This window comes from Acanthaster planci, linkage group LG05, assembly GCF_054643075.1.
Source record: "Acanthaster planci isolate LZ-2023a linkage group LG05, COTS_SCS, whole genome shotgun sequence".
Taxonomy (NCBI): domain Eukaryota; kingdom Metazoa; phylum Echinodermata; class Asteroidea; order Valvatida; family Acanthasteridae; genus Acanthaster; species Acanthaster planci.
Genome location: NC_141781.1, coordinates 3,755,406 through 3,783,342, shown reverse-complemented (window position 1 = coordinate 3,783,342; position 27,937 = coordinate 3,755,406). Strand labels below are relative to the sequence as shown.

Here is a 27,937-nt window from a genome sequence, read left to right as displayed (position 1 = left end):
CGCGAATATGTTTAACTGCTGAGAACTGAAGGAAAGAGTATTAACCCAGTTGCCTATAATCTAATAATTCCTATTATCCCGTGAATATTAACTGGGTCATTCGACCGAATCACTCAATTTCACTCGACTGGATATTTCTGCCAAAGTTTCCCCAAACGTTAGTTCAGTGCTCGTCAAACTCTGGGGCCAAGGCAGCATTTAGATTGGTGACTTTCCCCATCGTCTGTTTTATCTCAGGGCCTAGGCTGAGAAAACCTAGACTCTCTCATTGGGAATTGGAAAACGCCACATCAGTTAATCAAACACGGGGGAACTCGGCTTGGGTCGACGAGGGCTTGAGTGGCCTGGGTACGACACAAGTTTTCTTGTGCGAGCTGAAAATTAAACCAAAAATAAAATAGTAATAATAAATAGCTTAATTCAGTTACAACCCCCATTCGCTAAGAAGCATTATGCTCAGCTAAACAGACAAGTTGTCACAATGCCCGGAGGAATGAAGTGCTTCCAGTCCATGCAAAATGACCACGTGACTAACAAATATGTCATGCCTCAATGCACAAAAGTAAATTACACTAATTTGGACTTGATTTCGGTTTATAATTTCCTTTAATGATCGTTCATATTCTCGGCAGCATCTCCTGTACTGTTAACAGTTATTTTTACCATTTATTAAGAATGAAATATTTAGCAACTTTAATTAACTCTTTAAAAGAAGGGCACAGAGGAAAAGCAATAAACTAATCCAGAAACTTAAGAGATGAATAACATAAATTTAACAATTACATGTACATATATTCCAACTTTCTCGTTAATTAACGTGCGAATGATTCATGTTTAGCAGAGTTGGCAATACAAAATAGACAAAAACATTCTGGAAGATCCGAAAGTCCACTAGTGCAATGAAGTATACATTTTCAGAAAGTGAAATGTATCTTTCTTCAAATTCGCTTTTCTGAGACATTTTCCCCAGTTTATTTGGACAAGATACTTATTTTGATTTTGCGAGATATACTACTTTGAAGTTAGTTTTACAAGAAATGAATTCAGAAATGTTCTGTTACGAGATCTGCTTTTTGAAAAAACCAAACATTTCTACCAGCACACGTTTGTATTTTTTTCAAGTTCGTACATACATGTACACCAATGATTATAGTCTAGAGTGTATGGGTCATGGTGCAGTATAGGACATGGCCCATCACTGCAATTAACAATGAAAGTGCGCCACAACAGCAACACCTTATAAGAACTAGCCATTGGTGGGTAAATATACTAGCAGACATAATTAACTCGAACAGCAGATAAATGGAGGAACCACTTGATACGTAATTTAGAAAAAAGGCAACTGTTCAGTTTGAATCATCGTATTATATTTCATGTCTACCATTTCTAAAACATATATTCTCTCACAAACTACAACCTCAACATCGGCGCAGCAAGGATCTTCTCGGGGAAGGGGGAAAAGTTCCCACATGGGGGGCAGTTACATCCCCCACCCCTCTTGGTTATGCCACTTAGCCTCAGCACAAGGAGCCAGTTCAGAATTTCATCAAGGTAAGGTCCTTCAAGAACAAAGCATTGGAGCCATCGGGAGTGTCCAGTGAATTTAAGTAAATTCATCTATATTTAAGGTCATTCTGTCAGCAAACAGTCTGCGGCACTTTTACATACAATATCTAAAACCAAACATCAAAAGTAATAAAGTATAAAACCTTAACCCATCAATACAACCCTTAAAAGTACACCAAACATATGTGTATATATATAAAAAAACTTGAAATACACATACAATTCAGCTCCTATATAAATTAGCAGCATTTAAGGCAAAGAGTACATGTATAGAGTCTAATAAATGTAAAGTGCAATGGAATGAAAGTTTAAAAAATAAAATATTGCTACCTACAGCTCAATAAAAAAAAAACCCTCAGTCAAAACTGCGCGCCAATAATAAATGTTTCAACTCTGGTACTGTTACATATCTTGTGGACAACTCGACGAAGAATAACTGAGAAAGGGCTTGTATTTTTTTGTAAGTTTCTGCACACAGAGCCTTTCACATCTTACATAAATTGTTACAACTGAAATTAAGGTGCTCTCATTCACATTTTGCGGCAAGAAGTAGAGATGAATGATAATTCATCCCAATCATCATGCAGGATAATTTATTTAATAAAGTGCACATATACAATTAATCAAAGCTTTCATTTGATATGTTCGGTGAATATATTTCTTAGTCACATGGATATTTGCCTTGATACCGGTAATTTCCACACAATGTCTTTATCAAGACTTGTACAATTTTAAATAGCAATACAAATGACAGGTACATTTTAGTGAAAAGCACTAATCATCCTAATTATGTATATAAAACATTTACACGTGTATACAGGTTCCTTTGATGTTGGACTAAGGTCTCATGCAATATAAACATTATATCAATTACTGAATTTTATGTTAATAAATTTCGTTTACATGAGCCACCCGGTGTTTGCCTGAGTAATCAAGCAGACAAATTCTATCCACTTGTAAGTCAGAGATACTTGTGGAATCCTTAAAGTAGTGGGAAGGAGCGATTACTCAACATTCACAAATAGTGAAAATGACGTAGCTATCCCAAAATCCTTTGTATTTCTGTGGAGGATTCTGTACAGACTACTGATCCATTTGTACCCATACTGCTATTACTGGAGAAAACGAACGTGAACGCACAGCCACCTTAAACAGCTTGTATCACGTTCACTGGAGGTCAAGGCCGTTTTCCACGACTCAACTTTGTCTCCGTCTCAGGCTTCGTCCCCGAAACCAATCAATGATTGTAGGCCTGAAGCGTTTAAATCAAATTGCATTACTGCAAGTTTTTGCTCTCTTGCATCTTATTTGATGTTCTGTGGCACTATTAGACTAATTACTGTGCTTACAGCTTCAAAGTCAGCTAGTAAAAAACGTAGTTGAAGCCTGAGACGGAGCCGAAGTTGAGTATTGGAAAACGGCCCAAAGGTACGAGTTGAGAGGTAAAATCAATGTCAAGTCTCCCACAAACCACTGGACATAACAACTCGGGGTGACTGTGGTGAAAGGCAAAAGATATAATTACAAAAGCCTTAGAGTCAGTTTAAATGCTTATTTCATAAAAAAAAAGATGCCCTGACTTGCATATATGCACACTTCACAAAAACCTGAAAATGTTCACTGGGACACATACTGTCATAAAATTAAATTTTGTTTCTCATACACTTTTGGGAAGTTTTCTGTTCCCTTAGATTTCAAGGTTTAGAATCATAAAAAGGCAATAAAATCAGCTGAGTTGTTATGTATTACATATTACCAGTTCAGTTTATCTCCTTACTCCCATCCATGCACACATTTCCTCCCAGAACAAACCTCAATCTTCTTCCAATTTTTTTTTTAATCTTTTTTTGGGTCACTTGTGTGACCAAATTTCATAGACCTGCTCAACAGAGAAATCATGCTTTGTAAATTTGTGCCCTGAGCAATAATTAGCAATATTAAAGCATGCTTTGACTTTTTTTGGCAAAGCCAATGTTTTCCGTGCTTAGCAAATCTGCGTGCTTACAAGCTTGTTGAATTTGGTTCTTTATTTCCTCTTTTTTCACTTACATAAGATACGGCAGTACATTTGTATAAATGTACTCCAATTATAGGATTTTATCTATGCCTTAAAGTACCTGTGTATGTTTTACTCCTTTGCAAGGGAAATTTGTGACTTGTGACCAGAGGGTCAGGGGTTGACTCCACCTGCTGGTGATAAGTTATGACCTTGGGCAAGCCACTTTACCCAAACTTACTTCTCTCCACCCTGAAGAATGGATAGGTACCAATATTAGCTGGGGGTGTAACCTCTGATGGACTGGCATTACAAATTCCAATCCGGAGGAAATAGGAATATTTTAATGAATTTCATACCAAGGCACTGGAGACCAAGGCAGTGATTTTAACTACGATCTTGCAGCATTAATAACGGTACATGCCTGGCACTTCAGGGCATCTTCCTGACATATCTATCACCAAATTAATCAACCCTGGCTAGTGAGGGTTATTATCGCTTGGATTAATCAACCCTGGCTAGTGAGGGTTATTATCGCTTGGATTAATCGACCCTGGCTAGTCAGGGTTATTATCCCTTGGATTAATCGACCTTGGGTAGTCAGGGTTATTATCCCTTGGATTAATCGACCCTGGCTAGTGAGGGTTATTATCCCTTGGATTAATCGACCCTGGCTAGTCAGGGTTATTATCCCTTGGATTAATCGACCCTGGCTAGTCAGGGTTATTATCCCTTGTTTGATTAACACTCCACGTAGATTATCACTGCTTGCTAGTGGTGTGTATCGTTGGCAATAGTCTGGCTTATGTTAGAGTTGCCAACTTGCCATGTGATTAGGTTTACCACGTGAGGCTTATTGAATTGCCGTGTGAGGTGTATTGTATAAATAAACCTTGTGTCTGATATGCACCGTTGATTTATATTTGTAATAAATGTATTGCACTAATTAATTGTCCTTGGAAATCCTATGTCACTGTGAGGTTGATTAACCCTAACAGTCCTCAATCCTTCACCTGTTGGAGGACTGAGGATTGTTAGGGTTAAGGTTTGCATGCATTTCCTTGTTCTAATACCAGTATTGATGTTTGTCTTTCTTAAGTGGTGGTAGATTTCCACCAAACAAACTGCTCCTAGGCTTAGTCCGCCGTTCGTTAGCTGATATCCCCCCTTGTGTCAGGGTAGCCGCTCATCCTTGCGCAAGGTTAATAAATATATTTGTGGAGTCAGGACGGTCTGCTGGGTCCGCCAACGGAGGTGTCAGTTGTTCCGCCATAGAACCGTTTGTTCATTCACTTTTTTTGTGAGTGTGACAATCTTATTACATGTGTTCTGTTCCCATCATTTTCACGAGGCACTGGCCTTGTAGTCCTTTTTTTCTACCCCTGTGATAGTTCCTCTTTGTTCCTTGGATATTGTACTGGCCCATTCCCTCAGACTGGGCTACAAGTGTTTCCTGATTGATGGACTTGTAAAGTTGGCAGAGATCGTAAGTGGGGAGTGGGTATTTGAACCCACTCAATCTCCAAACAGCACGTGCCTGTTATAGATATTCATTATTGCATTACGCACACCTGGAAATTTTTTTCTGTACTAAATCTTTGAAATATCAAGTCATTTTATTAGCATGCTCCCCAGACTTTTCACTGGTCTACTTTCTATTTCTAATTGCAAGAAATGCACATTATCCACAACAATGGCAAGAGAGTGTATGAGGAAAGATAAAAGCATAATACTACGAAAGTTAAGAACTGCAAATCCTCAGGTTGGTGAAAGGAAATCCTAAATGAACCGTCAAACCTTGCTCACCATTTGTATAAATATTGCTGCAAAACAAAAAGCAACCAAATCCTCCTTGTCATATGGACCAGAAGTAATGTCACAATAGGTAAACATTAATTCAAATCTTGATTTAATGGCTAAAATATTTGAGAAGAATATAACGGCAAACCGTAATTTAATTGAAAACTAGAAAAGTTTGCTACACGTTATAATATGCAACATCTATTCAGTCAAGTTGATAAGTATGCAATGGGCAGCCAGTTGCACCAGTGAAGAGTTGATAAATTGCCACATGGGCAGAATGCAATATTTCTCATACCTGATCTGACCGTCTATTTGCCTGTGCCTAGAAAAACCTCTGAAGAATGACAGGCATAAACGAAATTACCCTTACTAGCAATCAAGGAACAAAATATTGGTTTCACTGGTACAAGAACTCACCATTTAAGAGATTTCAATTTTTTCCAGCTCAATGACCTCCGTTCCTTCTGCTGGAGGCTTCTCATCTGTGCTTCCTTCACCCCCACCACCTGCAGCTGCTGTGTGATCTTCACTACCAACAGGTGGTGGCTGGCCTTCGTCACCTGCACCTGCGGGTGGTGGGTAGCCTTCACCATCTGCAGGTGGTGGATAGCCTTGCGCACCTGCAGGTGGTGGGTAGCCAGCATCACCCTCAGGAGGTGGGTAGCCAGTGCCACCTGCAGGTGGTGGATAGGTTTGAGGAGCAGAAGGTGGTGGGTATCCCTCTGGAACTCCGGGTGGTGGGTAGCCAGCACCAAAAGCAGGTGGGTAGGTCGGGTCACTGGGGGGTGGATAGCCCCCAGGTGGGTAGGTCGGGTCCTGCACTGGTGGTGGGTGCATGGGATCCCAGGCTGGCGGTTGCGCCGGCAGGTTGTATGTTGGGTACTGGGGGGCGTACATCAGCTTCCCAAAGGTGTAGTCATAGCCACTCTTGCTGGGTACCTCCTGGAGTCCCTCTAAGGCTATCTCATAACTTGGAGGTGGTGGTCCTAGAATAAAGACAAATTATTTTTGTAAGAAACTCCTTACGATGAACAGGACCAATGCATAATAAAATGTACCGTGAAAGTCTGTCCTACAGAATTTGTTCTGCTCCATGGGTGAGCATTGATAACTAAAGGACTCTTTACCAGCAACTATTACTTTGGCATTTTGCAGACATCCACCACAATCTGGACGAGTCAACAAACTCAAGAAACTTTGGAATGATGGTGGTATCTCGTGTAGAGAAAAGAATGCAAAATTGCACAGATTTGATCCTGAAAGTGGACACGACGTGTTGCAGTGACTGCCATGCTTGGGGTTGGCTACGTTGACTTTTCCCACAATGCCATGCACATTTGCTGATTGAGAAGCCTCTGGCTACAGGTTAACAGGACTCTGAACCTTCCTATGGGAATGTGTGATTTTGGTCACTTAACTGCCACAGTGTTGTATTTGAGTCCATCATGAGTCCTTTCACAACTCTTTTCACAAGTCCAGTCACAAGTCCCTTCACAAGGCCAGTCACAAGTCCCTTCACAAGGCCAGTCATCAGTAACAGGGTGAACAAAGACAAAAGAATGCTTTTGTTGCAGTTCACTAGAATAGCTTGTGAATTGGCTTGAGACAGAATGACTTGTGATGGACTCGAATACAACACTGTTCAACTCTACAACTGGACCAGTCGAAACAACAAACTGCCAATATTTGAACACATGTAGGACGTGCAAGCGGTATCACATAAACGCTCAACAGGTACAATTATTTTGCAAGGAACTTCGCAGCATTCACCTATACCATCGTCTTGTATCCATTCCACAGACCATGGCAGTGACATGTACTTCTTATGAAAGGAATTGTTCTTTCTTTTCGTTATTGTACGACAGGAGCTAACACTCTTTAGAGTGCGAATGTTACTTTTACGTAACGCATAACCTATTTAGGTGAAGCATTATCCATTTGTAATTCATTCTCGGTTATGTAGCTTAACCTCGCACCACCACATTGGTATGTCCGCCAAGCTCTGCATCATGAACGTCGAGCAAGCTTCAAACCAGGACATTCTATTGACTATTCAAACACTGTCTTCTTCTATCCACTCTGCAGTCGAATCAGTAGCATGCTTTACGGGTCAGATAATCTCAATGTCCCTAGCCTTTATAGGGCCGGCCGCAGGATTAATGACACGACATTCATATAAAGCTATCGACTCCAGGTCTAGCTGGCAGGATACAATCTCTTTAGATGAAAATATTTTCGCAGAGTTAGAGTTTTGGCAGAGCAGCATTAACAAGCTCAACGGCTTCACAATACAATTTAGGCTTGCCCTGTCCCTGACGGTCTACTCGGACACTAGTAGTTACGCTTACGGAGCTTATGCAGAAAATTATTCCAATCTCAAATTTCACGGCAATTGGAACGAAGCAGAGCAGTGCAAAAGCTCAACATGGCGAGAGGTAGCCACGGTCCATCACGTTCTCTGCGATTTATTACCCTTGGTCCCAGACAGGGTAATTAGATGGCATACGGACAATTCCAACGTCCCCAAGATCATCACTTGCGGTAGCAATAATTCCGAGCTACAGGCACTTTCATTGGCTATATTCAATTCAACCAGCGAGCTCGGCTGTATTTTACTACCAGAATGGCTTCCACGGAACAAGAACAAGTTGGCTGATAGCATAAGCAATTTCAGAGATTTGACGATTGGCCAATCGACAATGAAGCTTTGGCCAACAAAGTATTGGGACTGCTCATAGTCCCACATTGGCCCACAGCCGCTTTCTGGCCTGGCCTGAAATTTGTCTCATTTAACCCACCTTACATCTTGAAAAATACATCTTGAAAATTAACCCACCTTCTTGGGGATCTCAGTCAGTTTTTCAGCGAACTCCATCTCTTTCCTGCTTGTTTTTGAGATTTGATTTTTACAAGATTAAATTCCCATGATTACAACCAAAAAAAAAAAACCAGAAAAGAAAAAAGAACATTTTTGGAGGAGTCTGCTGGTAGATGAGTAGCACGTTTATGCGCTTTGGCTTTTACAGCCAGGGCTGATTTGTAGCCCGAGATCGGTTGTCCATAACCATTCATGAGTGCATGCATTTTTTAGGGGACAGTTTTTAGGTACATGTACATTTTCCCTTTCTTTGGCGTTCTTGTAATTATGTGCAAGGAAGTTAGCTCAGCTTCACCAATCGTGCTCAAATCGCGTCTAATTTGCGTTTATTTTTGTTTTCATTAAGATTTTATATTTGCTTTGTGCACATGAGGAAGATTCAGAAAAGATCAGTATTTTCTTGCAGAAGTATGGAGGAAGAAAGTTAAGGACCTAATATTGCATGTCTCCCAATTCCAGTTGTGTCTGTTTGCTGTCAGCACGTCATAAAATCTTCTCACATACACAAAGGAAATTCCTCTGGAGTTCTGGAAGCTACCCACACATTGCATCATGGTAATTGTGGGGACTCACACCACTGTGGGGGCCATTGAAAGCGTCTTCCCAAATTCCGGAGCAACAGAAATCTTTCTCATGAGGTGCCAGCCAGGACACTGAAGTAAGCCGACAGCTGATGTTTTGTTGGGGCACCGTCACCTAATCATTATGGCGCTGTAAAACATGGAATATATTGATGGCTCAAGAAAAAATACAGAGGATTTCCTTGTGGCAAAAGATCAGAGGGTGTTGTGGAGGGTGAAAGTGAACCTACCACTGCTGGTGGGTTGCTGGACGATCACACCTGAAGGGTCCTGGTAGGGAGGCCGATAGACTGGAACTGTCCCTATGGTGATGGGTAGGTACACGTTAGCATCAAAGGGTGTGTTCTCCACGTCACCTTCAAACTGCGGGCAAAAACAGCGAGACATTTAAACCGGTACAACTATCAGAGAGGCAATGAATGGAGTACGTCCTTGTCAAGGTACGTAAAGTATGCATGGCGTGAGTGGATGCTGAGAAAGTGGGATACAAGATTGGTCCTGTGTCCCTTCATCGTATCTGCTCTGTGCATGAACAGGGGATGGCAATTACTTCACAGCTTTTACACAAAAACGGAGTCCCTATCCGCTCCAAGCAAGATCAACAGAGGGTGCAATTTTGCTTGTAATGGAGGCTCCTTCGGTGGGAACTGCACTTCGCTGGTTAATAAATGTCTCTGAAATGCACGGAATATGGAACGCTCCCCACCAACCAAGCCTCTTTTCAACCAATGGGGGGGGGTTGCTTCTGCTCAAGGGAAATACTGGAGACATGCGCAAGTGCAGGTTTACGTGTGCTTGGGTGTAGGTAGGTTGAGCTGAGCATCGCAAACCAAGTTCTGTTACAAGTTCTTAGCAAGTGCATCGGTTACGTAATTTCCACTGCCCCCGCCAGGTGCTTTTCTTCTGTGCCAGTGAAGTGATACTTCTACACAGTGCTGATATCAGAACAAGCTGATGTGAGCCCTGTTCATTTTTGGCACGCTTGTGAAACCCGCTTCCAAACAGTTACTAACCAAATTTGAACTCAATGGGTTGATCATGGGTCTGCTACATCAGCTACATGAGACGGGTAATAGACTGATTGTGATCGCTAAGTCACATGACCCATAGTGGGGATCAAACATCAGTAAACATGAGTGTCCCCCATTACAAAGGGTGTTATAAGTGTCACTTACCACATATAAAGCTGACGGTCAGTGCAGCCACTCAGATTACTGATGTGCTGAGCACTGGACCAAAAATCGGTGTTATTATGGGTAAACGACACTTATGACACACTTTGCTATGGAAGGATGCCATGTTTGTTGATGTTTGACACCCACTATAGGTCATGTGACTCAGCTGGTGCAATTTGTCTATTATCTGCTTGTTGTTTGTCTGTTTGTTGGTACTGGACTTTATTAGGGCTTGCCCGTGCTGCTTGTCCATGGTTTAAGGGATCAAGAAGCTCAAGACTTACGTGGACCACATACTCAATCCTCATGATTCTGCAGCCTTGCGGGCCCGTGGGCGGGATGGAGGGTATCACATGAGGCTTCCAGTCCATCCTTGCTACCTCCCCCTCTTCGCATCCGGGAGCTCTCTCGTTGATGACGTTGTATTCCCGTCTAGTTGAGTGACCTCCGGAAGAGAAGTATCTCACCCACTGGAGACCAAACAAAACAATACAGGAACGCTACATGTAAATGACTTCATCTTGGACTTTGGCTTGACCCAAATTCCTCTGAGCTCTTTTTTGAGGGGGAATGTCTTAAAGCATCAGTGAAAAGAACTGATAATGCGTCCTTCATACTTTACCCTTCAAGAGGAATACGCACTGTCATGAAAGTGCTCATGGCCTGAGAGGGCTTGGAGGTCGCACTATACTTTGCCAAAGTATGCGCCAATGACTCTTCTTTCGACACAAGCGATAAGTACATTAACCCTCCTATGCTGAAGTCACTCTTTGGGTCACTTGGTAAACACCTCAAAGAAGCACAGCTGTGTTGTGTTGTGCACTGCACCAACATGCAAGAGAGTGACCTTGGGCACTTGTGCATATTTGTGCTGTAAAACCAAGGGAGGATTAAAATGTGCTTCTTCCTCCAGTCAGATGCATGAAGTCTCTGAATGGATTTTGCACAATCAGATGCTCTCAGTTTGGAACAAAGCTGAAAGCATTTTGATTGGAAAACGTAAAAAAATTCTGAATGCTATTAAACGGCCCATTAAAAGGTGTTTTCGTAGCTATTATTAAAATTTGTATATTTTTAAACAACATCCACGATTTAAAAGTTGTTGATTGGAAAAAACAGCACAGATCGGGAAACAGCCCTGCCCACAAGAGGTATCCCATTTACACAGAAAATTTATATACATGTATCTGTGACGTACATTTGAGAAGATGTTGCCTTGTGCCGCTAACGCGTCAATGCTTGTCTTGGGTCGAGTTTGGAAATTTCAGTCCAATTTTTGGGTGTTTGAGATATTATGCTGACCAGATGTGTTGCAAGAGGGCTGTGGGGGACACCTTTACACAACTTTCAAACTGAAGCAACATTTAGACCAATTTGGACATCGAAAGTCAGGCTGACCTGTACTTGTACGTAAACATGTACAGGCACATGTGTGTATTTTATGTTTGAACATTCCATGAGCATGTACACTGTGCGTGTCCCGTGTCCAAGTTCCAGACGTACCTACTGGGTGCCTGACTATAATTGTTGAGCACCAATGTGTTAAAATTTAGGTGCACATTACCGGCAATTCACAATAGTGCGCCTCCAAGAGTTTGCTATGTGTTGGCCAATCACAAAGCGTGAATTTTTCGACCCAACGCGCGTTTGGCAAGGGCCGACAGACAATTTTTTCTTCTTTTTATGTTCATGGTAAGCCTTCACCATAAAGATTCACTGTTCTGCTGTAAGCTGCATCATTGTGACCTCAGGTTAACACACTTAGGATTTTTACCCAAGAACGGTTGCATAATCAGCGAGGACATTTCCACCCACACCCAAATCAATTATGAAAGAGGTAATGTTGATTTCATTGACCTGGAAAGTAAGCCCTCCCAGTTATGCACCTAAATTTCAACACACATGTGCTCAGTGATGCGTGACCATAAAATCATGAATGGGGTATCATCAGAAAGTAAATGTTCTTTACTTTTAGAAAATACCAACTTTTTTGCTAGAAAGTGCACAGCTTGGCCACGGTAATCACTTAAAGTTGGGTTTCCCTTTTTGATACACCCTGTGCAGCACATTTTGTGTGGGCCCCCTCATGTTTGTTATAGCAGTGATGTGCTATAACATCAAACACCTCCTGCTCCAACAAGCAGGGTGAATTCATCAGACAGGTTTATTTCAGCCACTTATTGATGACTGCTGTACCGTCGGGCGACTGTCGAAAAATGATTCATTGCCTAAAATTTATATTGTTATGAAACAGTTAGTTGGTTTATTTTATACTGACTAACATTAGAATTAATCACTTTACCACAGTTAGAGTTCACTTTCGCCTTGAAAATGTCTGTGCATAGCTCTCTGAGAAACTTCAACCTGATAACGCTCATCGCCAAGTGTGTCACATGATGAACCCACCTGTTTCAACCTGACAGTGAGGTGTAGGATCCTGCGGTTACTGTTGTTTTCCACTGTGCCTGAGACATACATGGTCTCCCCTGGCACGTAGCCGGCCTTATCAGTGGAGGCTTTGGTGATTATGGGACCAGTCTCACAGCACAGGCAACAGACGCTCTTGGTGTCTTCCCTGTGTACAGGGTGCTAAATGCAACCAGCCAAAAGTAAAAAAAAACCTGAACTACAGAACTCAAGCAGTTTAGGAGTGAAACTATAAATAGTAAACCTCGTTTTATTCAGTGAGTTATTCAGTGTGGACAATGGAATATTGGTGCGCTCTTGGAGACGCTATGTAGGAAATGTCTTTCTTGTGAGTTCGTGGTTTCTGAAAGTCTCCCGGTGATGGACAGAACATTCTGCTTGAACACAGAGTCCACTGATTCTTTTCAGAGCCTCAGCTGTCTTTTGGACACCCAGCTGGCAATATTGGACACCTTGTTTTGCAACATAAAATGCATGTAAGTGTATAAATAAAGCCTTATTCCCGGGGGATTGTCAAGATTTTCCGTTTTCAAAATTCTTCAAAAAATCATAACTTCGTTTACTGGACGTTTACCAGAAACACTAGCACCAAGTGGTTACAAACAAGCATCCTGTACCATGGCATTTGGCATGGCTCTGAGATCGATCGGCTGCCCTGTGACAGTGAACAACCTCTCCGTGTGATGGTCGAACTTCCAGGGCCGATCGATCTTGCACTTCACTTTGTAGCGGATCCAGCCCAAGCTCGACTCGAACGGGAACGGCAGGGGAATATCAGGGATCTTGAAGGAGAATGGGAAGCGATGCTCTCCGGCCTCCAAGCAACGCCTGGTCTTGTCATCTGCAAGAAACAGGCGGGAGAGTGTAAAATTTGGGTGTACCTGTGCTTGGGTGCATCTCAGTCTTACTGAACCTCTAGCCCTCATAGATCCTACAAAATCCACCACATGGTTTGGGTAGACTTTGCAGGATTGGGGAAGTAAAGACCGCAACCAGCCATGGTTGCTTTTCATGGGCTCCAGAGTTTCTTGAATGTTAAGTACAAAAAAAACGTGTCACTGGTGACTTTGACAGATTTAGGAGGGTCCTTGCATCACTACTTACGTGAATGATTTTGAGAGGAAATTTTCAAGTACTATCCATTAGTTCACTGCCAACGGAGGCTTGAATTTGTGTACTCTCTAATGAACGTACAACATGCATGATGGGGGAAAACGACACTTTGTGAAAGTACTCTGTGTTGCACAGGGCTGTACAATGTACTGTTCACACCACTGGTATACTTTTCTCTGATTCAGTTCTTGGATCAGGTATGAGCCCCGAGCTGGACCAAGAGAGGGCGCAATTTTCCTAGCAATGGAGGCTCCCTTGGTGGGACCGGCAGTTTGCTGGTTCACAAATAACTATGAAATGAACGCATTATGATCACGTCGCTCTCAGCAAAATGAACGCTCCTGGCCAACGGGGCTCTTTTCAACCAATGAGGAGGTGCTTCTGCTCAAGGCAGACAGAGCATGTGAAAACATAGACTTTGATAAGAGCCTGGAAGAGCCCCCCTAAATTCATGCCAATTTAAGGTCCTTTATGGCAATGTACCTCAGCCGTATGAACAGAAGACAGATGTACATGTATTCACCACTTGCTGATGGTATCACAAGTATTTCAGGCTGAAAATTTGATTTGGAAACAGGCCAGATATAGCTGCCGACTTTTGACTTACAGCCAAATGCCTGGAATACTTATTTGGAAGAGTCATTTGAACAGTCTTTATGTGACATTTGTATATTTTTTTCATATTTGTCAACACAGCATGCACAACGTGCACAGCTGTGAGGATGAAGTTCAACACTCATCCCGCCTCCACAGGCTTCTCAGATTTGTTTATGTATAAAACAAATAGGGCATTAGCATATGTTCATATGTCATCCACAGGTGTGTTGAGTCAAACCTGACATTTTAATTGCTTAGGGGTACCTGTGTACATACAAAAATCTAAAACATATCCTCTGGTGGCAGAAACTGGTTAAATGATTGTGGACTATGAATTTTTCTCTTCCTTTTTGGTACAACTTTAAACTTGTCAATGTATTAAACCTTTTTGACCTACCGTACTTTAGGAGTATGTCAGAGTGTTGGGAAGAGAAAAGTTTTTAAAACATTTACAAGGGTTTGTGCTTTTCTGAACAGAGGGTGCTGTTCTTGTGATGTAATTCAGGGGAGACAGTGACTGCGAACACAAACTTTGCTCAACAAAAACATTTCTCAGCAAGGGTTGCTCATTGGCTTAGTGCCACGTATTTACGTAGCAATGAATCAAAAGGAAACTACAACAGCAAAATATGGAAAATCCAGTCACCGATGTAACACTAGCACTGAGCTTTTCCCCAGGAATGACATCACAGCTTTGCTCATGAATATGGAAATGCTTTTAGCATAAAAACAAGAGGCACTAACATTCCTTTTTGAAATGGCACAGCAGAAGTTGGAAATCTGATTGAAACAGGAAAGTGCATTTTAAAAGGTCTTAGTAAAAAACACTACACTAAACAGACAGTTTACAAAATGACAGTTTTTTTCTAAAGCCTATACCTTTGCCCCAACAGACGATTTTCTCCTTGAAGTATGTCTCACTGGCTGAGTAACTCTCTTCTTCGTCCTCCGACCCCTCGGTCCAGTGAGTGTGAGCCTTGCCCTTGAACTTGAGTTTAATAGCTGTGAACGTAGAAGAGTGTAGAAATAAGACACTAAGGGTCGTCTCTCACTGCTGCCACTTGGGGGGGGGGGTGAAAATGGATGTTTTTCAACTGCCCTGGTGTGGCATATGTATGGAGCGTCGAAAGTGGACAACCTCATTTTCTGTTAGTACATTTTCAGGATTTTGGACTTTGCCTAAAGCATTTTCAAAAAACGCAATTTTCCGCTAGGAGAAATTTAGATTTTACTTTAACAACTCTTCATGGCGCGTCAAAAGTGGACCACTAAAATTTTCAAATTTCCACTAGCAAATTCTATTTGATGCTCCCAAAGAGGACAACCCCATTTTCTCCTTTTCGCAGAGGTTTGTTAGAGGTTTTTTAACTTGTCCACTTTTGGACCACCCCCGCCATCGGCAAAGTAAAATCCAAATTTCTCTTAGTGGAAAATTGCGATTTTTGAAAATACTTAAGGCAAAGTCCAAAATCCCGAAAATCTACTAACAGAAAATGAGAAAATGGGGTAGTTCACTTTTGACGCTCCATACATGTGTCCAAATGTCAACCAAATATCAACAAAAGGTCCATAGCATACAGGCGTCACCCAGTACCGTGGCCATGTGTTTTTTTTGCCAATTGTTTTGAACAAAGGGGTTGCTAGTTGCGATTTTATAACCTTATCTCTTTTGTAAAGTCCAGAACATACATGTATGTTAATTTAATACAAAACTGCAGCAAACTGCTTGCTGACTAGTGAGCTCAAATATAAATAAAAATATGGAGAGCCTGATGTTTCAATTCAAGAGAAATCTTTCTCAAAGGCAAAGAAAAAAAAACAAAAAAAAAAACAAAAAACGGCTAGGGTCGAAACACCAGGCCCTCTTTTGCTTCTTAGCAAATCGCTTTACCCAAACAAAGGTCTTAATCCCTTAGCTCTTTTGGGCTCAAGAATTCAATTCGCATTCCTCCCCGGAAAAATTATCTCCATTGTAATGGAGACCAATGCTCGCAAGTTCCCAGCTGTTCCAGCTAGGATGGGCACTAGTTAAGCTGGGGGACTGTTGGCTTGAGTAAACGCTAGAATTCCAGAATGAACCGGTAGTTTTGGGGGGTTGTTTCAAAATCCTTAGTTTCCCTGATTGTTATTTGTGTTGTCTAGGGTCATACTTTTATCGCCAATTTTTTTCTGCTTAATAGCTTTCAGCCATTTTTTTAAGTGGGAAAAAAGTCCGAATTAAATGTCAACAGGGAAATTTAATAGAAGGCTAGCACAGAGTACACGTACACGTACGTGGAATAGTGACTCTGTAAGTCCAGTCTCTCAGATATGAACTATTGACAGTACAGTACTTAGTACATGTACATAGTACTACTACACCCCTAGTTCCCCACACCTAGTACCTGTAACATCATCCTTCGGTGCTGTCAGAACAACTCTGATGTAGCCATTTACGACTTCTCCAGAGCTGAAGACATCCACATTGTCTCCGTCGAACACCACCTCAAATACAGTCAATTTGCCCATATTAAGATAATGGTGGTGACTTCCGGTCTGCTTGTTATTTGTAGATAGATAGGCCTACCCGGTAGTACTCCTGTTCACTGGCACTATCGCCTACTGTTCTAGTTCTGCTGCATGTGTTACCTTTCCTGAGCTACGTCTTCGTCTTGTCCACTGACCTGGGGCCAAACGTGTATTGTTTCGGCTGCTTCCCGGGCGGCTGCATTTAAATTTGTTGTGTAGAACCACGGAGCTACATGATGATGTACCAAAAGCATGAAGACTCGATCCGGATCCCACCGCAGATCACACCACAGTAGCCAAGGCTGTTTCGAACACACCCTAGGCCTCCGATCCCTCATGTGCGAAGCTCCACGGACGGTTCAAGACCACGGCTGCGTCTACTGTCAGCTATTGTGTGCTGCGGTTTTTGCAGCCGGCGAAGACCTAGACGCAAGGAGACACACAATTTTTCTGAGCTATGGCTGCGTGTACATTCAGCGGTGCCTAGCTCGTGCAAGGACCTGCGTCCACATGTACAGTGCCTGCATGATGGAGATATACTGTGTATGTACGCCTACATGTACATTGTAAAGTAGGCCTACACGTCTGCTTTTAAAACCACTTCCTGCCGGGGCAGTTATCAGTGTTGCTAATGCTGGGCCGGGATATTTATCATTGTTTTCTGTTTTCAAAATTCTTTAAAAATTCGTATCTTCATTTACTGGACACTTCCCAGCTAACACATTACGTTGCCACAACGTTATGAAACGTTGTGTAAAGGTTGTCATTTGGTCATGTGCCATGATGACATTACAACAACGTTACCACAACCTTTGAGTGTTCAGTCAATGGTTGTATAAATGTTGTATTCTGGTTATTTTCACTACGTCCTTTGAAAGTTGCCATATAACGTTGCGTTGACGTTGTGCGATGGTCGTTTCTCGAAGTTGAAAATAAGTCATAATTTAACTCGTGTAGACGTTTTATGTAGGTTTCTGAATAACGTTGCTATTTAGTTGTCGCTATTACGTTGCCATAAGGTTTTAAGTTCGTTTTTTGAAAACGTTGTCGTGAGGTTGTCATTACGACATCTTGATATCGTCTCATGTAGGTTATTCCATGACGTTGCTATTGAGTTGCCAAAAGCACGTTGTCATAACGTTGTAATGTGGTATTTTGAAGTGTTGCTGTAATGTTTTAATCTTGACGTTGTGATGACGTTCAAATGGTTTCATAACGTTGTCGAAATGTTACCTGTTTTTACGTTACTATGACGTAGTGCCTAGGTCTTTCCAGAACGTTGTCGTTATGTTGGATTTTGGCGTTGTGATTACGTTGTAGGAAGGTATTTTCATAATGATGCTTTTAAGTGTTAAAGATAGGTTGTCATTACGTTGTGGGTTGGTATCTTCTCAGTTTGTGACCCTCTGAAAGGGTGTTATAGATAATGGGATGTGCTATCCCAGTAATTAAACAAAGTTGTCATAACGTAGCCATATCGGTAGATATATATAGTTTTCTCATATAGACATAATGTAGGCCTACTTTCCAAAATGCATATTACTTATTGAATCAGGTTGTTTTCATTTCATTGCAAAGTTTTTTTGAAAATAAATGAAATGCTGTATGATTGGGATGTAATGAAAAGGAACGCCTTGATATAAGTCTCACCCAACAAAGTATTTTCTGTCTCTCGGTGTGTTGGTCTATCTCAGTCAGGCCCATCGTGGCTAATATTTAGGCATAAGTTGACCCGGCCATATGGAGCAGATTACCAAAAGTGGAGCAACCCAGGGACGAGTGAATGCAATCCAGCGGGTGGCACTATTGGTTGTGGTTTGGAGTGGACCGTTGTAATTTAAGCACTACATATTGAAACAGATTTTTTTCAAACAGTATTTATACTAAATCAAGACTTTTGCGTAGTTTCAAACTATCTTCTCTCAGTTGTATAATTATTGGTACATGTGGATGTAAAAGGGGTATACGTACAAACCAATCTTTGAAAGTGGAGCATCCGGGAGACTGGAGAAAGTCAGTTAGTGGTGACCTTGATGGTGGTTTTGACCGTTGGAATTTAAGCGGTACCCATTCCATCTACAGCCACCAAGTCAACCGACCAAACCTACCGCGCTTCGCCAAATCTAGCTTCTCTCTTCAGGTGAGACATAGTAACCTTTATTTTTGATTTTGATAAGTACGTAGATTGGGTGATACCGATGATAATATACATATACTCAGTTTATAAGTTGATTATTATTTTGTACCGGTACCCTAACTATACGGGAAAACGTCAGCTTGCATTTTTGTTGTCAGTTTTTTATCGATAGTGTCGGAAGTTTTGGTAGTCACAGTGTGTCATAACACTATGAACTTTCAACACCGTGAAAATGCAGTTTTACTATTAAATCACCGTGAAATTTTTGTCAAGGCAATGTAAGCCCGTTTTCACGGTGGAAAGTTGATCAGCTTGGGAGCGGATTAGCTCACAGCAGTTTCACGGACTTTTCACGTAAACATCTTCGTAGCTTATGGTCCTATTGTTATTCATAACGGTACACCAGTCCAGCTTCCCACCGTGGAAAACAGCAGTTTAACTGTCAAAGCGTAATAAAAGATTAGTGTGATAGACAGCCAGGAATTAGCGTAGCAGTTACCAACAAAAGGAGCGATTGAATACCCCTGTTTAGGTCTGGGCCTCTGGGAACCAGCGGAAACCTTGCATGAAGCAATATTGCGTGCGTGTTTTCGAAACCGTGATTAGCGGAATGCGAAGGGAACTTGTGAAAACCACAAAACTTTCTTTCCACATGTTGTGAATGTAAAGCAGGTGTTTTGTGAACACAGGATCCTGTCTTTCCTAGAAAAGACAGGATTTATTTTTCCTTTTTTGAGCTGTGAGAAGAGATGGATACACGTACGATGGCTCAAATTTGCCGGATGCAGCTGAACAGTTGATAAGCACATTTTGCTTATGTAGAACCATGGAGGAAGGACACAAGTTTTTTTTCCCCAGCTCTAAACTGTGACACGATTCATAGAATTCCACGAAACTTGGTGTTAGATGTCACAACACCCCCCCCCTTAACACATACCAGAAGACATATGAATATTTCTAACTTTTGTGGGCAAAAGGCACATTGAGTGGTGAAGTTGTGAAGTTACCACATCGAATTATGGAATTGCCAAAAGACTGTGAAACTGTATACAAAGTGGTGGAATAACAAGCAGCAGTGATGGCTTTTTACTAGTCCATAAGCAGAATTTTCACTAATCCGCGTCTTCCCCCAAATTTCAACACTCTTTTTGGCACTAGTGTTTTCTGCTCCAACATCATGCATAACAGTGTGCACTCGGTGCTGACTGTTGTTTAATTGTCGATGAGTAATCATAAATGGTCATGGGAATTATGAATTTCCAGAATATTCATGAGTATAACTCTACTCAAGCAAATTAAATATAAATCACAGATATGCCACAAAATTGAAATAAATGTTTCTGTGAGGTGACATAATTTGTGGGGAGTCGTTTTGCTGAAGTCCCTACAATGTTCTCATTCAGCTACAGGACATGATGTAGTGTATGAACAACCAGGCCGGGATTACATGTACATTGCAAGGATGCGAACATTGTGATTGGGGTGTTCAGTGTACATTTACACCTGTCACCACCACAGTAAGAAGACAGATAATGGTACTTTTTATGAGACAATGGGTCCTTAAAGAATTTAAAGGATTGGCCCCACCGCAAAGTTAATGAGGGAAAAAACACTATGAACTTTCAACACCATGAAAATGCAGTTTTACTATTAAATCACCGTGAAATTTTTGTCAAGGCAATGTAAGCCCGTTTTCACGGTGGAAAGTTGATCAGCTTGGGAGCGGATTAGCTCACAGCAGTTTCACGGACTTTTCACGTCAACATCTTCGTAGCTTATGGTCCTATTGTTATTCATAACGGTACACCAGTCCAGCTTCCCACCGTGGAAAACAGCGGTTTAACTGTCAAAGCGTAATAAAAGATAAGTGTGATAGACAACAAGGAATTAGCGTAGCAGTTACCAACAAAAGGAGCGATTGAATACCCCTGTTTAGGTCTGGGCCTCTGGGAACCAGCGGAAACCTTGCATGAAACAATATTGCGTGCGTGTTTTCGAAACCGTGATTAGCGGAATGCGAAGGGAACTTGTGAAAACCACAAAACTTTCTTTCCACATGTTGTGAATGTAAAGCAGGTGTTTTGTGAACACAGGATCCTGTCTTTCCTAGAAAAGACAGGATTTATTTTTCCTTTTTTGAGCTGTGAGAAGAGATGGATACACGTACGATAGCTCAAATTTGCCGGATGCAGCTGAACAGTTGATAAGCACATTTTGCTTATGTAGAACCATGGAGGAAGGACACAAGTTTTTTTTCCCCAGCTCTAAACTGTGACACGATAAATAAATGGCCATGGGAATTATGAATTTCCAGAATATTCATGAGTATAACTCTACTCAAGCAAATTAAATATAAATCACAGATATGCCACAAAATTGAAATAAATGTTTCTGTGAGGTGACATAATTTGTGGGGAGTCGTTTTGCTGAAGTCCCTACAATGTTCTCATTCAGCTACAGGACATGATGTAGTGTATGAACAACCAGGCCGGGATTACATGTACATTGCAAGGATGCGGACATTGTGATTGGGGTGTTCATGTGTACATTTACACCTGTCACCACCACAGTAAGAAGACAGATAATGGTACTTTTTATGAGACAATGGGTCCTTAAAGAATTTAAAGGATTAGCCCCACCACAAAGTTAATGAGGAAGGCCCCCTAGATGGGCTCACTGCATTTTCATGGTGTTTTCACTTGACCTCAAGGTGTCGGCAAGGGGTCATATCCGGGATTATTTTCACGATGTTTTCACCACGTGAACTGCCATGAAGTTGCAGTGAAAAAACAATTTCACAGTGAAACTGCAAATTAACTGCAAATTCATGGTGCTGAAATTCATAGTGTAAGTGGTCTCCCAACTCTTTGAATATTATCTTGAGTGAAGGTCTTTCACACTTGATTTATCGCTTGTATGTGTGATATATACTTTGACTTCGTATTGCATTTGATCGAAGAAAGGTTATTATATGTGTAGTATTTTTGATCACTTTGTATTTATAGATTAGTTCTTTGGCTGAGAATTTTTGGGCAACAATTAATGACCATAAGGTAGGACAGCCAGGAGCCTTGGTAGCATTGCTATTGTTTGAGTCCTTTCTCCATGGTACGACTTGATCTTTCAATGTTGCTAGTATGTCAGTTCCTGCTTCTTTAGAGGCAAGTTCTAGGCTTATGAGTTATTATAATGGTTAAAATGATTGGTTCTGAGGCTGAACCAACTTTGTCCTTTTGATCAGAGAATTTACACGCGAGCATGAAGCAGATATTCACATGGGAGACGGTGGTACGTGAGGCGTATATTATAACTGCTACAATCTATTAACGTTCGTATTTCACAGAAATATTTGGTAAAAGAGACGCAAATTCAGTGTTTAGATGGTTTATTGAGTATAGTCTGTGCATATAAGGTATATTTTCTGGCCAATTTTTTCAAGCGAATTTGTTTCTTTATTCAGTATGCAACAGCTAGTTCCCGTATAAGTGACAGCCACCGTTTATTCCTACATTTAGAGATTATCAAGAGTGTGATGGTTTGTTTGTTACATCCATGAAGCGAATCCCACAATGGGGACTCCGGTGAGGAAGGCCATGGAGATTGAGAAGGATTCATCTGCAGTCTTTCTGGCAATACTGCATTACTTTTGAAGGTGCTTGTACATTAATGAAAGTTAATTTGTTTAAAAGCCTCCCGATTTTGGTAATTGTGAGAAGGAAAATACGCTTAATCAATCAGTGTTAGCATTCATTAAAATAAATATAAAAGCTAATGTTGATATTGATTAGATTTATCAGTTTGCTAATACCAGAAAGTATTAGCATTATCAATCTGTACCTTTTTGGTTCACACCAAAACAGTGTAATATTTAGTGTGGATTTAGTTATTTATTTATTTTTGCAGTGGAACGGTTCTGCAAAGTTAACTCACAACTCGCCAGTGCCCCAATCTTTGTTTAGACCCCCCCCCAAAACAGGATAAACTATTGCATGCAGCTTCAACCTTGAGAAGAGGCCTTCTTCTAAATAATACTGTTAATGCTTAAATACAATCCAAGAGCAGGGCAGTTTGACCCCTTTCCCAGTATCCATGACTGATAAATTTTTATCGGTGTTGGCGTATTAAAGAGCATGTGGATAGTACGGAGAGGTTAAGTTGGGTCACTCTCCTTGAATGAACCGTTGCATTTCTAACCCATATTTGACCTGTTCTCAACAGGTGTATTGTGTAGAGGGCAGTTTCGATTCGATTCGTTGTAACAGTTGTGCCATGACTACCTTGTCCATAAATCTTGGATAAGGAAAAACAAGGGGCCAGTAGCTACACATTGTGTCCTTAATAAGTTTTAGTGCATTAGCAATTACTGCATTACGTTTCAATTGATTTAAAATAGACGATTCGCAGATGCACAGCAATTTTTTAAATTATTGTCACAGATAGACTCTGTTCATGTTTTCTTTACAATCTACAGGCCTGATGTATCACATTTATGCGATGGTGATGGTTTTTTTTTAATCAAGGAACCATTGAGGTTTCTGGCCCAAAAAGAATGTCTCAACAAGGGTTCGTAAAGGGATTCCACAGACCCCAGATGAAGAAAATTGAGCAGCTACGAGATACGGGTGTTCAGTTATACTGGTAAATGCCCCTTTTGCAAAATTATAATTCAATCCAAAGTAAAGAGGAATTGTGTTTTATCATGATCAAACAATTACACAGTGAAATGGGGGGCAATTAGGTATGCAGCCATTCTCTTTCACTAAATTTATACGGGTGAGTGAAGTGTGCTCGAATCCAAGCATAAGTAAAGTTGAACACGCAATGAATTGAGCATTCGGTTTACATTTCATGTACATTTTGTCTGATGTACATTTTTATGATGCCATTTGCAACACTGTGTAATGTGTTGCAAATCATTTTACAGATTCATATGAAAAGGCACTCCATAATGCAAAATCGCAGAAGATACGTCAACTGTCGAATCGGTGGACAGCGATGATGAGCCCCGTCGACGAAAGCGACATACTAGATATCAGTCGTTTTCCTCGTCAGAGGTGGGGAGTGACAGCAAAGATTGTAAGTAAAATTCCTGAACACATCAACCTTGTTTGAGAGCAATGACTGTCTTATGAAGTCAACACGTCACGCACGCTGCGTATATTGGAAAATTGTCTTTTATGCCTAATGTTGATCGCCTTTGTAATATTTTCAGATATTGCACCATTGAAGAAGCAACCAACCCCGAAGCCCCTACCAAATCCCCCAGATGTAGACATCGATATTCTCAACCAAGGTAGAGCCTTTAATTTTCCTCCCTTTTACATGTATTGTTTCTTTTGCTGTAACTTGTGGTCTATGTTCAAGTGCCGTCGCTAAATTTTAGTGTCCCGATACGTATTACGGGCAAATCGCTCAGAGTTAAGCGAAGTTTATCAAAATATATAAAAAGTCACTCACATTTCTTCACTACCTTTGTCACCTTTTTAAATATACATGGATGCAGTGACTATGTCCCACGACACAACTCCAGCCTCCTCGGTCCCCTCGACTTCTTCAAATGCTTCGTGCCGCGGCACAGAAGGTATGGGTCAGTATATTCTACTGTAATTACGGAACAGTGGTTTGGGCGGTGAAATATTGAATGGAGTATAAAATAGCAGCTTGTTCAGATATTTACTCATCCTACTGAAGTTATGAATCTGCAAACCTGAATATATACTTGTGAGAATTTATCGGAAAGGGTTGAAATGACATGCAAAAATACTAATAGACATTATGCTGACCGTTTCATGAACAATTGATCAAAAACAGTTGTCAGTGTTATCTATCAATGTCTGTTGTATGCAAGAGAAGATATTTATTGTGATTTTTCTCTCTTCTTTTGTCCAGAATCCTGTCCGAGATGACGCGGACAATGAATGAATGACAGCACTGCATCCTCTGTTGGAAAACTATACTGTCCGTAGTTTTTCTCACATAATTGATATCCTCAGCCTTTGTAAAATAAGTTATTTTGGCACTTTAACACACAGGTCCACACATGAATCTAGTTCACTTTGTACGTATCACAAAAAAGAAAACAATCAGGCCGTTGCTGAATGCTTTTCCGTTATTTTCTGTGCGTATTTTGCCCCCAGTTCATAACTTTCACAAAAGATTGCAAACCAAATATTTTCGGGGAACCTGAAAAATTCCACCAAAATATCACGATCACAAATAACTTCACATCACTAAAATTTAGTTACCCAGTTTCATTTTGTAATGGTATCGACTGTCAAAGTTTAGATCCATCAAGATCATGGAGTACATACTTTGTAATAAAAGTAGAAAAAAAAAGTTATTCTGATTCAGTTGTTTTGTTGTCATTCGTCGACAGGTATGTTTAATGTGGTAGGACTGATGTAAAAATGTGCATAAGTGCAGCCGTTAAGCATCAAATAAGTGGTGCCCTCAAAGTTGCAGGAATGTTGTCAACAATGGTTGCGGTACAGTGTCTAAATGGTTGCAGTACAAGTTGCAGTAACGTTCCTCAAATGTTTCAGTACCGTACCAAATTAGTTGCTAAAACGTCCCTCCAATGTTGTAGTATTGTACTCACGACGTTGCAGTAACGTCACTGGAATGTTACATTAAAGTTGCATAGACGTGCCCAAAGGGTTGCAAATAGGTTTCAATATCGTGCTCATCAAGTTGTAATCACGTCCCAAAGAGGTTGCATACGCGTATCTACAACTACATTTAGCTACTACGTTCCAAATGTGTTGCAATGCAGTGTCATATACGTTGCATTTAGGAAGCTGCATAGTTGTATTGACGTACCCACAAGTTGCACAAACGTCCTCGCCAACGTTGCAGTAATGTGGCAGTTAAGTCGTGGTCGGGTTCCTACAGGGTTGTAAAGACGTATCTGTTACGTGCCCATTAAGTTGCCAAAACGTTGTGCCTTGGTAAAAATCAGGTCGTAAATATGTTGCTATTACGTGCCCAAATGTTGTAAAAACGTGATATTTCGGTTGTCTGAAGTTTGCAGCATTGTTGTAGACACGTCAAAACATTACGTTGTATTGACGTTGTAAAAACGTCTTCATAACGTTGTGTGATAACGTTGTGTCAACGAAACTGGGAGTCGACATTTTTACGTCGCTACAACGTCACTTTTGTAACGTTGCGGAAACGAAAACGTGACCTTGTGGCAACGTCGTCACAACGTCAAATTGTTAGCTGGGTTACAAGCACGTAAAAGCATGTCTGGTGTCCGCTCTAGCCTGACAGACAAAATCTATTGACGCCCGAGTATTTCAGCCAGGCCTGCAGCCTTGTAAGAAGAGCCCTGAGTGTGCGGTCATTGTTATATAACCTTCTTTTGTTCACGAACCTGGCTCAGTGTGCCGCAGATCTCTTTTCAAAATGGGCCAGATTAGCATGCAGCAGTGCGGCTGTGTGGCGTATCGCTGCGATGGTGGAGCGCTTTCGTCCCCGGTGTTAATCCGCTTGCTCTAAATGCCCCAAACCGTGGTATACTGTTTCAAACCAAGGCTGGTTTATCTCCACTTTTTAGGGTGAAAAAATGTCGGTAATTCCCAGCAACCTGGTCTTTTGTTCCAAGTACGGTCTTTTGTTACCAGGCCCTGTTCCCTTCGTCCGAGTTCGGAGACCCTGGCCACGCATATTACGTGGCCAGATCCGGAATCCCCGGCAGGGACTGGTTAAGTCAACAGAATCGATAACTGACGGTCTGTGTAAAAATTCACCTAGAAAAATGTTTCCAGATGTAAGAGGTGTGCCCCCCCCTGTTTTGTTTACTAGTCCCCTTAAATTTTTACTCTTTATTGTTTTCTTTGTATGACACACCCCCAACCACTTTTTGTTTTTGCTGTTGGGGTTTCAACTTGGTTTAGCCCACTACACCAGTGCTTACTGTACACAGATCCCCTTCTTGGAAGTGGAGTGACCCTGGATGGGGTGGTACGCTGGTCTGGGTGGTGTGGTCCAGCATGCTTCAGTGCTGTTCAACCACCTTGTCTGGTTCTCTCCTTTTCATGTAAGGAAATTTGCCCTCTTTTTGATATCATTTAGAAGTTTGATGAATCCCAATGATAGTTTTGATTGTTAAGAATCTTTTGTTTAAAGTTTGGATTTTTTAATGAGTTTTGTGAGTCGAGTTTTATTGTCAGTTGTTGCACGTGCTCTGCTCAACTATACTTTTTGCTTGTATGAAACATGCAGGTCACTCTCGACCAAAATCTAACCATATTCTGGTGCAGAGAGTGCATTTACTTCTGGATTTTTCATCGAAACCATATGATGTTTTGCCTTGATTGCCCCAGTTTCATGCAGATTATAATGTATATATTACTTTTATATTAGTTTTCTTGATTGTTACTTTTCAATAGTCTGAATATCATCGAGCTATCATTTCAGAAGTTTTTCTTTTCATTTTGCGAGTCCTAAGTTTACTTGTAGCTTTATGGTAAAATACTGTGTCTGACCACAGGCCACGTGGCCCACTCCCTGGGTGGACATTCCAATCCAATTAGCCGCGACCAGCCAGCCAGCCAACCAACCAAACAAATAAACAAACAAGAAAGGAAGGAGAAAGCCGATTTGCAACTTACAGGCAAACAAATGTTAAAGGTTACATGTGACTGAAATTTTTAAGATCATAGTAATTTCATCTTTGAAGTGTAAATTGCAACGGACGTGTTTTAGTAGTGTTCCTATATTAATGTTGGTCATTAGTCACGTTAAATGGTTCATTTTTTTTAGTGTAAACTGTAATGGTAAATGTTGAATATTTTTGTAACTATTTCAGATTTTTTTGTTTAATTCTTGTTTTAATTCTTTAAATCTTTTTATTTTGATTGTTAAACCCATTGTAATTCATTTTTTATGCGAAAATGGATTTTAATAAACCAATATGAAATGAACTGAAACAAAGGCAGCTTTTATTATTTACAAGAAAGAAAAGGCATCGAATGTTTTCAGCGCACAATGGGTCAACGGTAAATCTTGTATGACAGAGCTTTTCTTCCGACGAGCAGTTCTCGTCACTACGATATCATAGCACACACGACATTGTTCAGGGGCCGTGCGGGTCTACAAATTTTTCGGCGGGGGGGGGGTTCAGGCCAGAGATATTTTTAAATATCTCATTAT

At 41.0% G+C, this 27,937-nt stretch overlaps 1 protein-coding gene and 1 long non-coding RNA gene across 4 annotated transcripts; one reads left to right on the top strand and one right to left on the bottom strand.

Moving 5' to 3' along the window:
* Window positions 1–587: 587 nt before the first annotated feature.
* LOC110982938 (arrestin domain-containing protein 3-like) lies at window positions 588–17,172 on the bottom strand. Its single transcript, XM_087136420.1, has 7 exons — window positions 16,521–17,172; window positions 15,016–15,138; window positions 13,044–13,267; window positions 12,406–12,588; window positions 10,284–10,469; window positions 9,055–9,187; window positions 588–6,351 (listed from the first exon to the last, which is right to left on the bottom strand). Exons 1-7 carry the CDS (start codon window positions 16,642–16,644, stop codon window positions 5,786–5,788), a joined length of 1,539 nt encoding a protein of 512 aa, XP_086992546.1. The 5' UTR covers window positions 16,645–17,172; the 3' UTR covers window positions 588–5,785.
* A 4,920-nt stretch (window positions 17,173–22,092) lies between these two features.
* LOC147799018 (uncharacterized) lies at window positions 22,093–27,898 on the top strand. Of its 3 annotated transcripts, none has more exons than XR_015425135.1 (6): window positions 22,093–22,433; window positions 23,302–23,419; window positions 23,706–23,857; window positions 23,994–24,074; window positions 24,285–24,362; window positions 24,671–24,860. It is a non-coding gene; the product is annotated as an uncharacterized LOC147799018 (long non-coding RNA). The 3 variants fall into 3 exon arrangements; XR_015425133.1 differs by having other exon boundaries at window positions 23,253–23,419; XR_015425134.1 differs by lacking the exon at window positions 22,093–22,433 and adding an exon at window positions 27,276–27,898 and having other exon boundaries at window positions 22,917–23,419; window positions 24,671–26,822.
* Window positions 27,899–27,937: the final 39 nt, after the last annotated feature.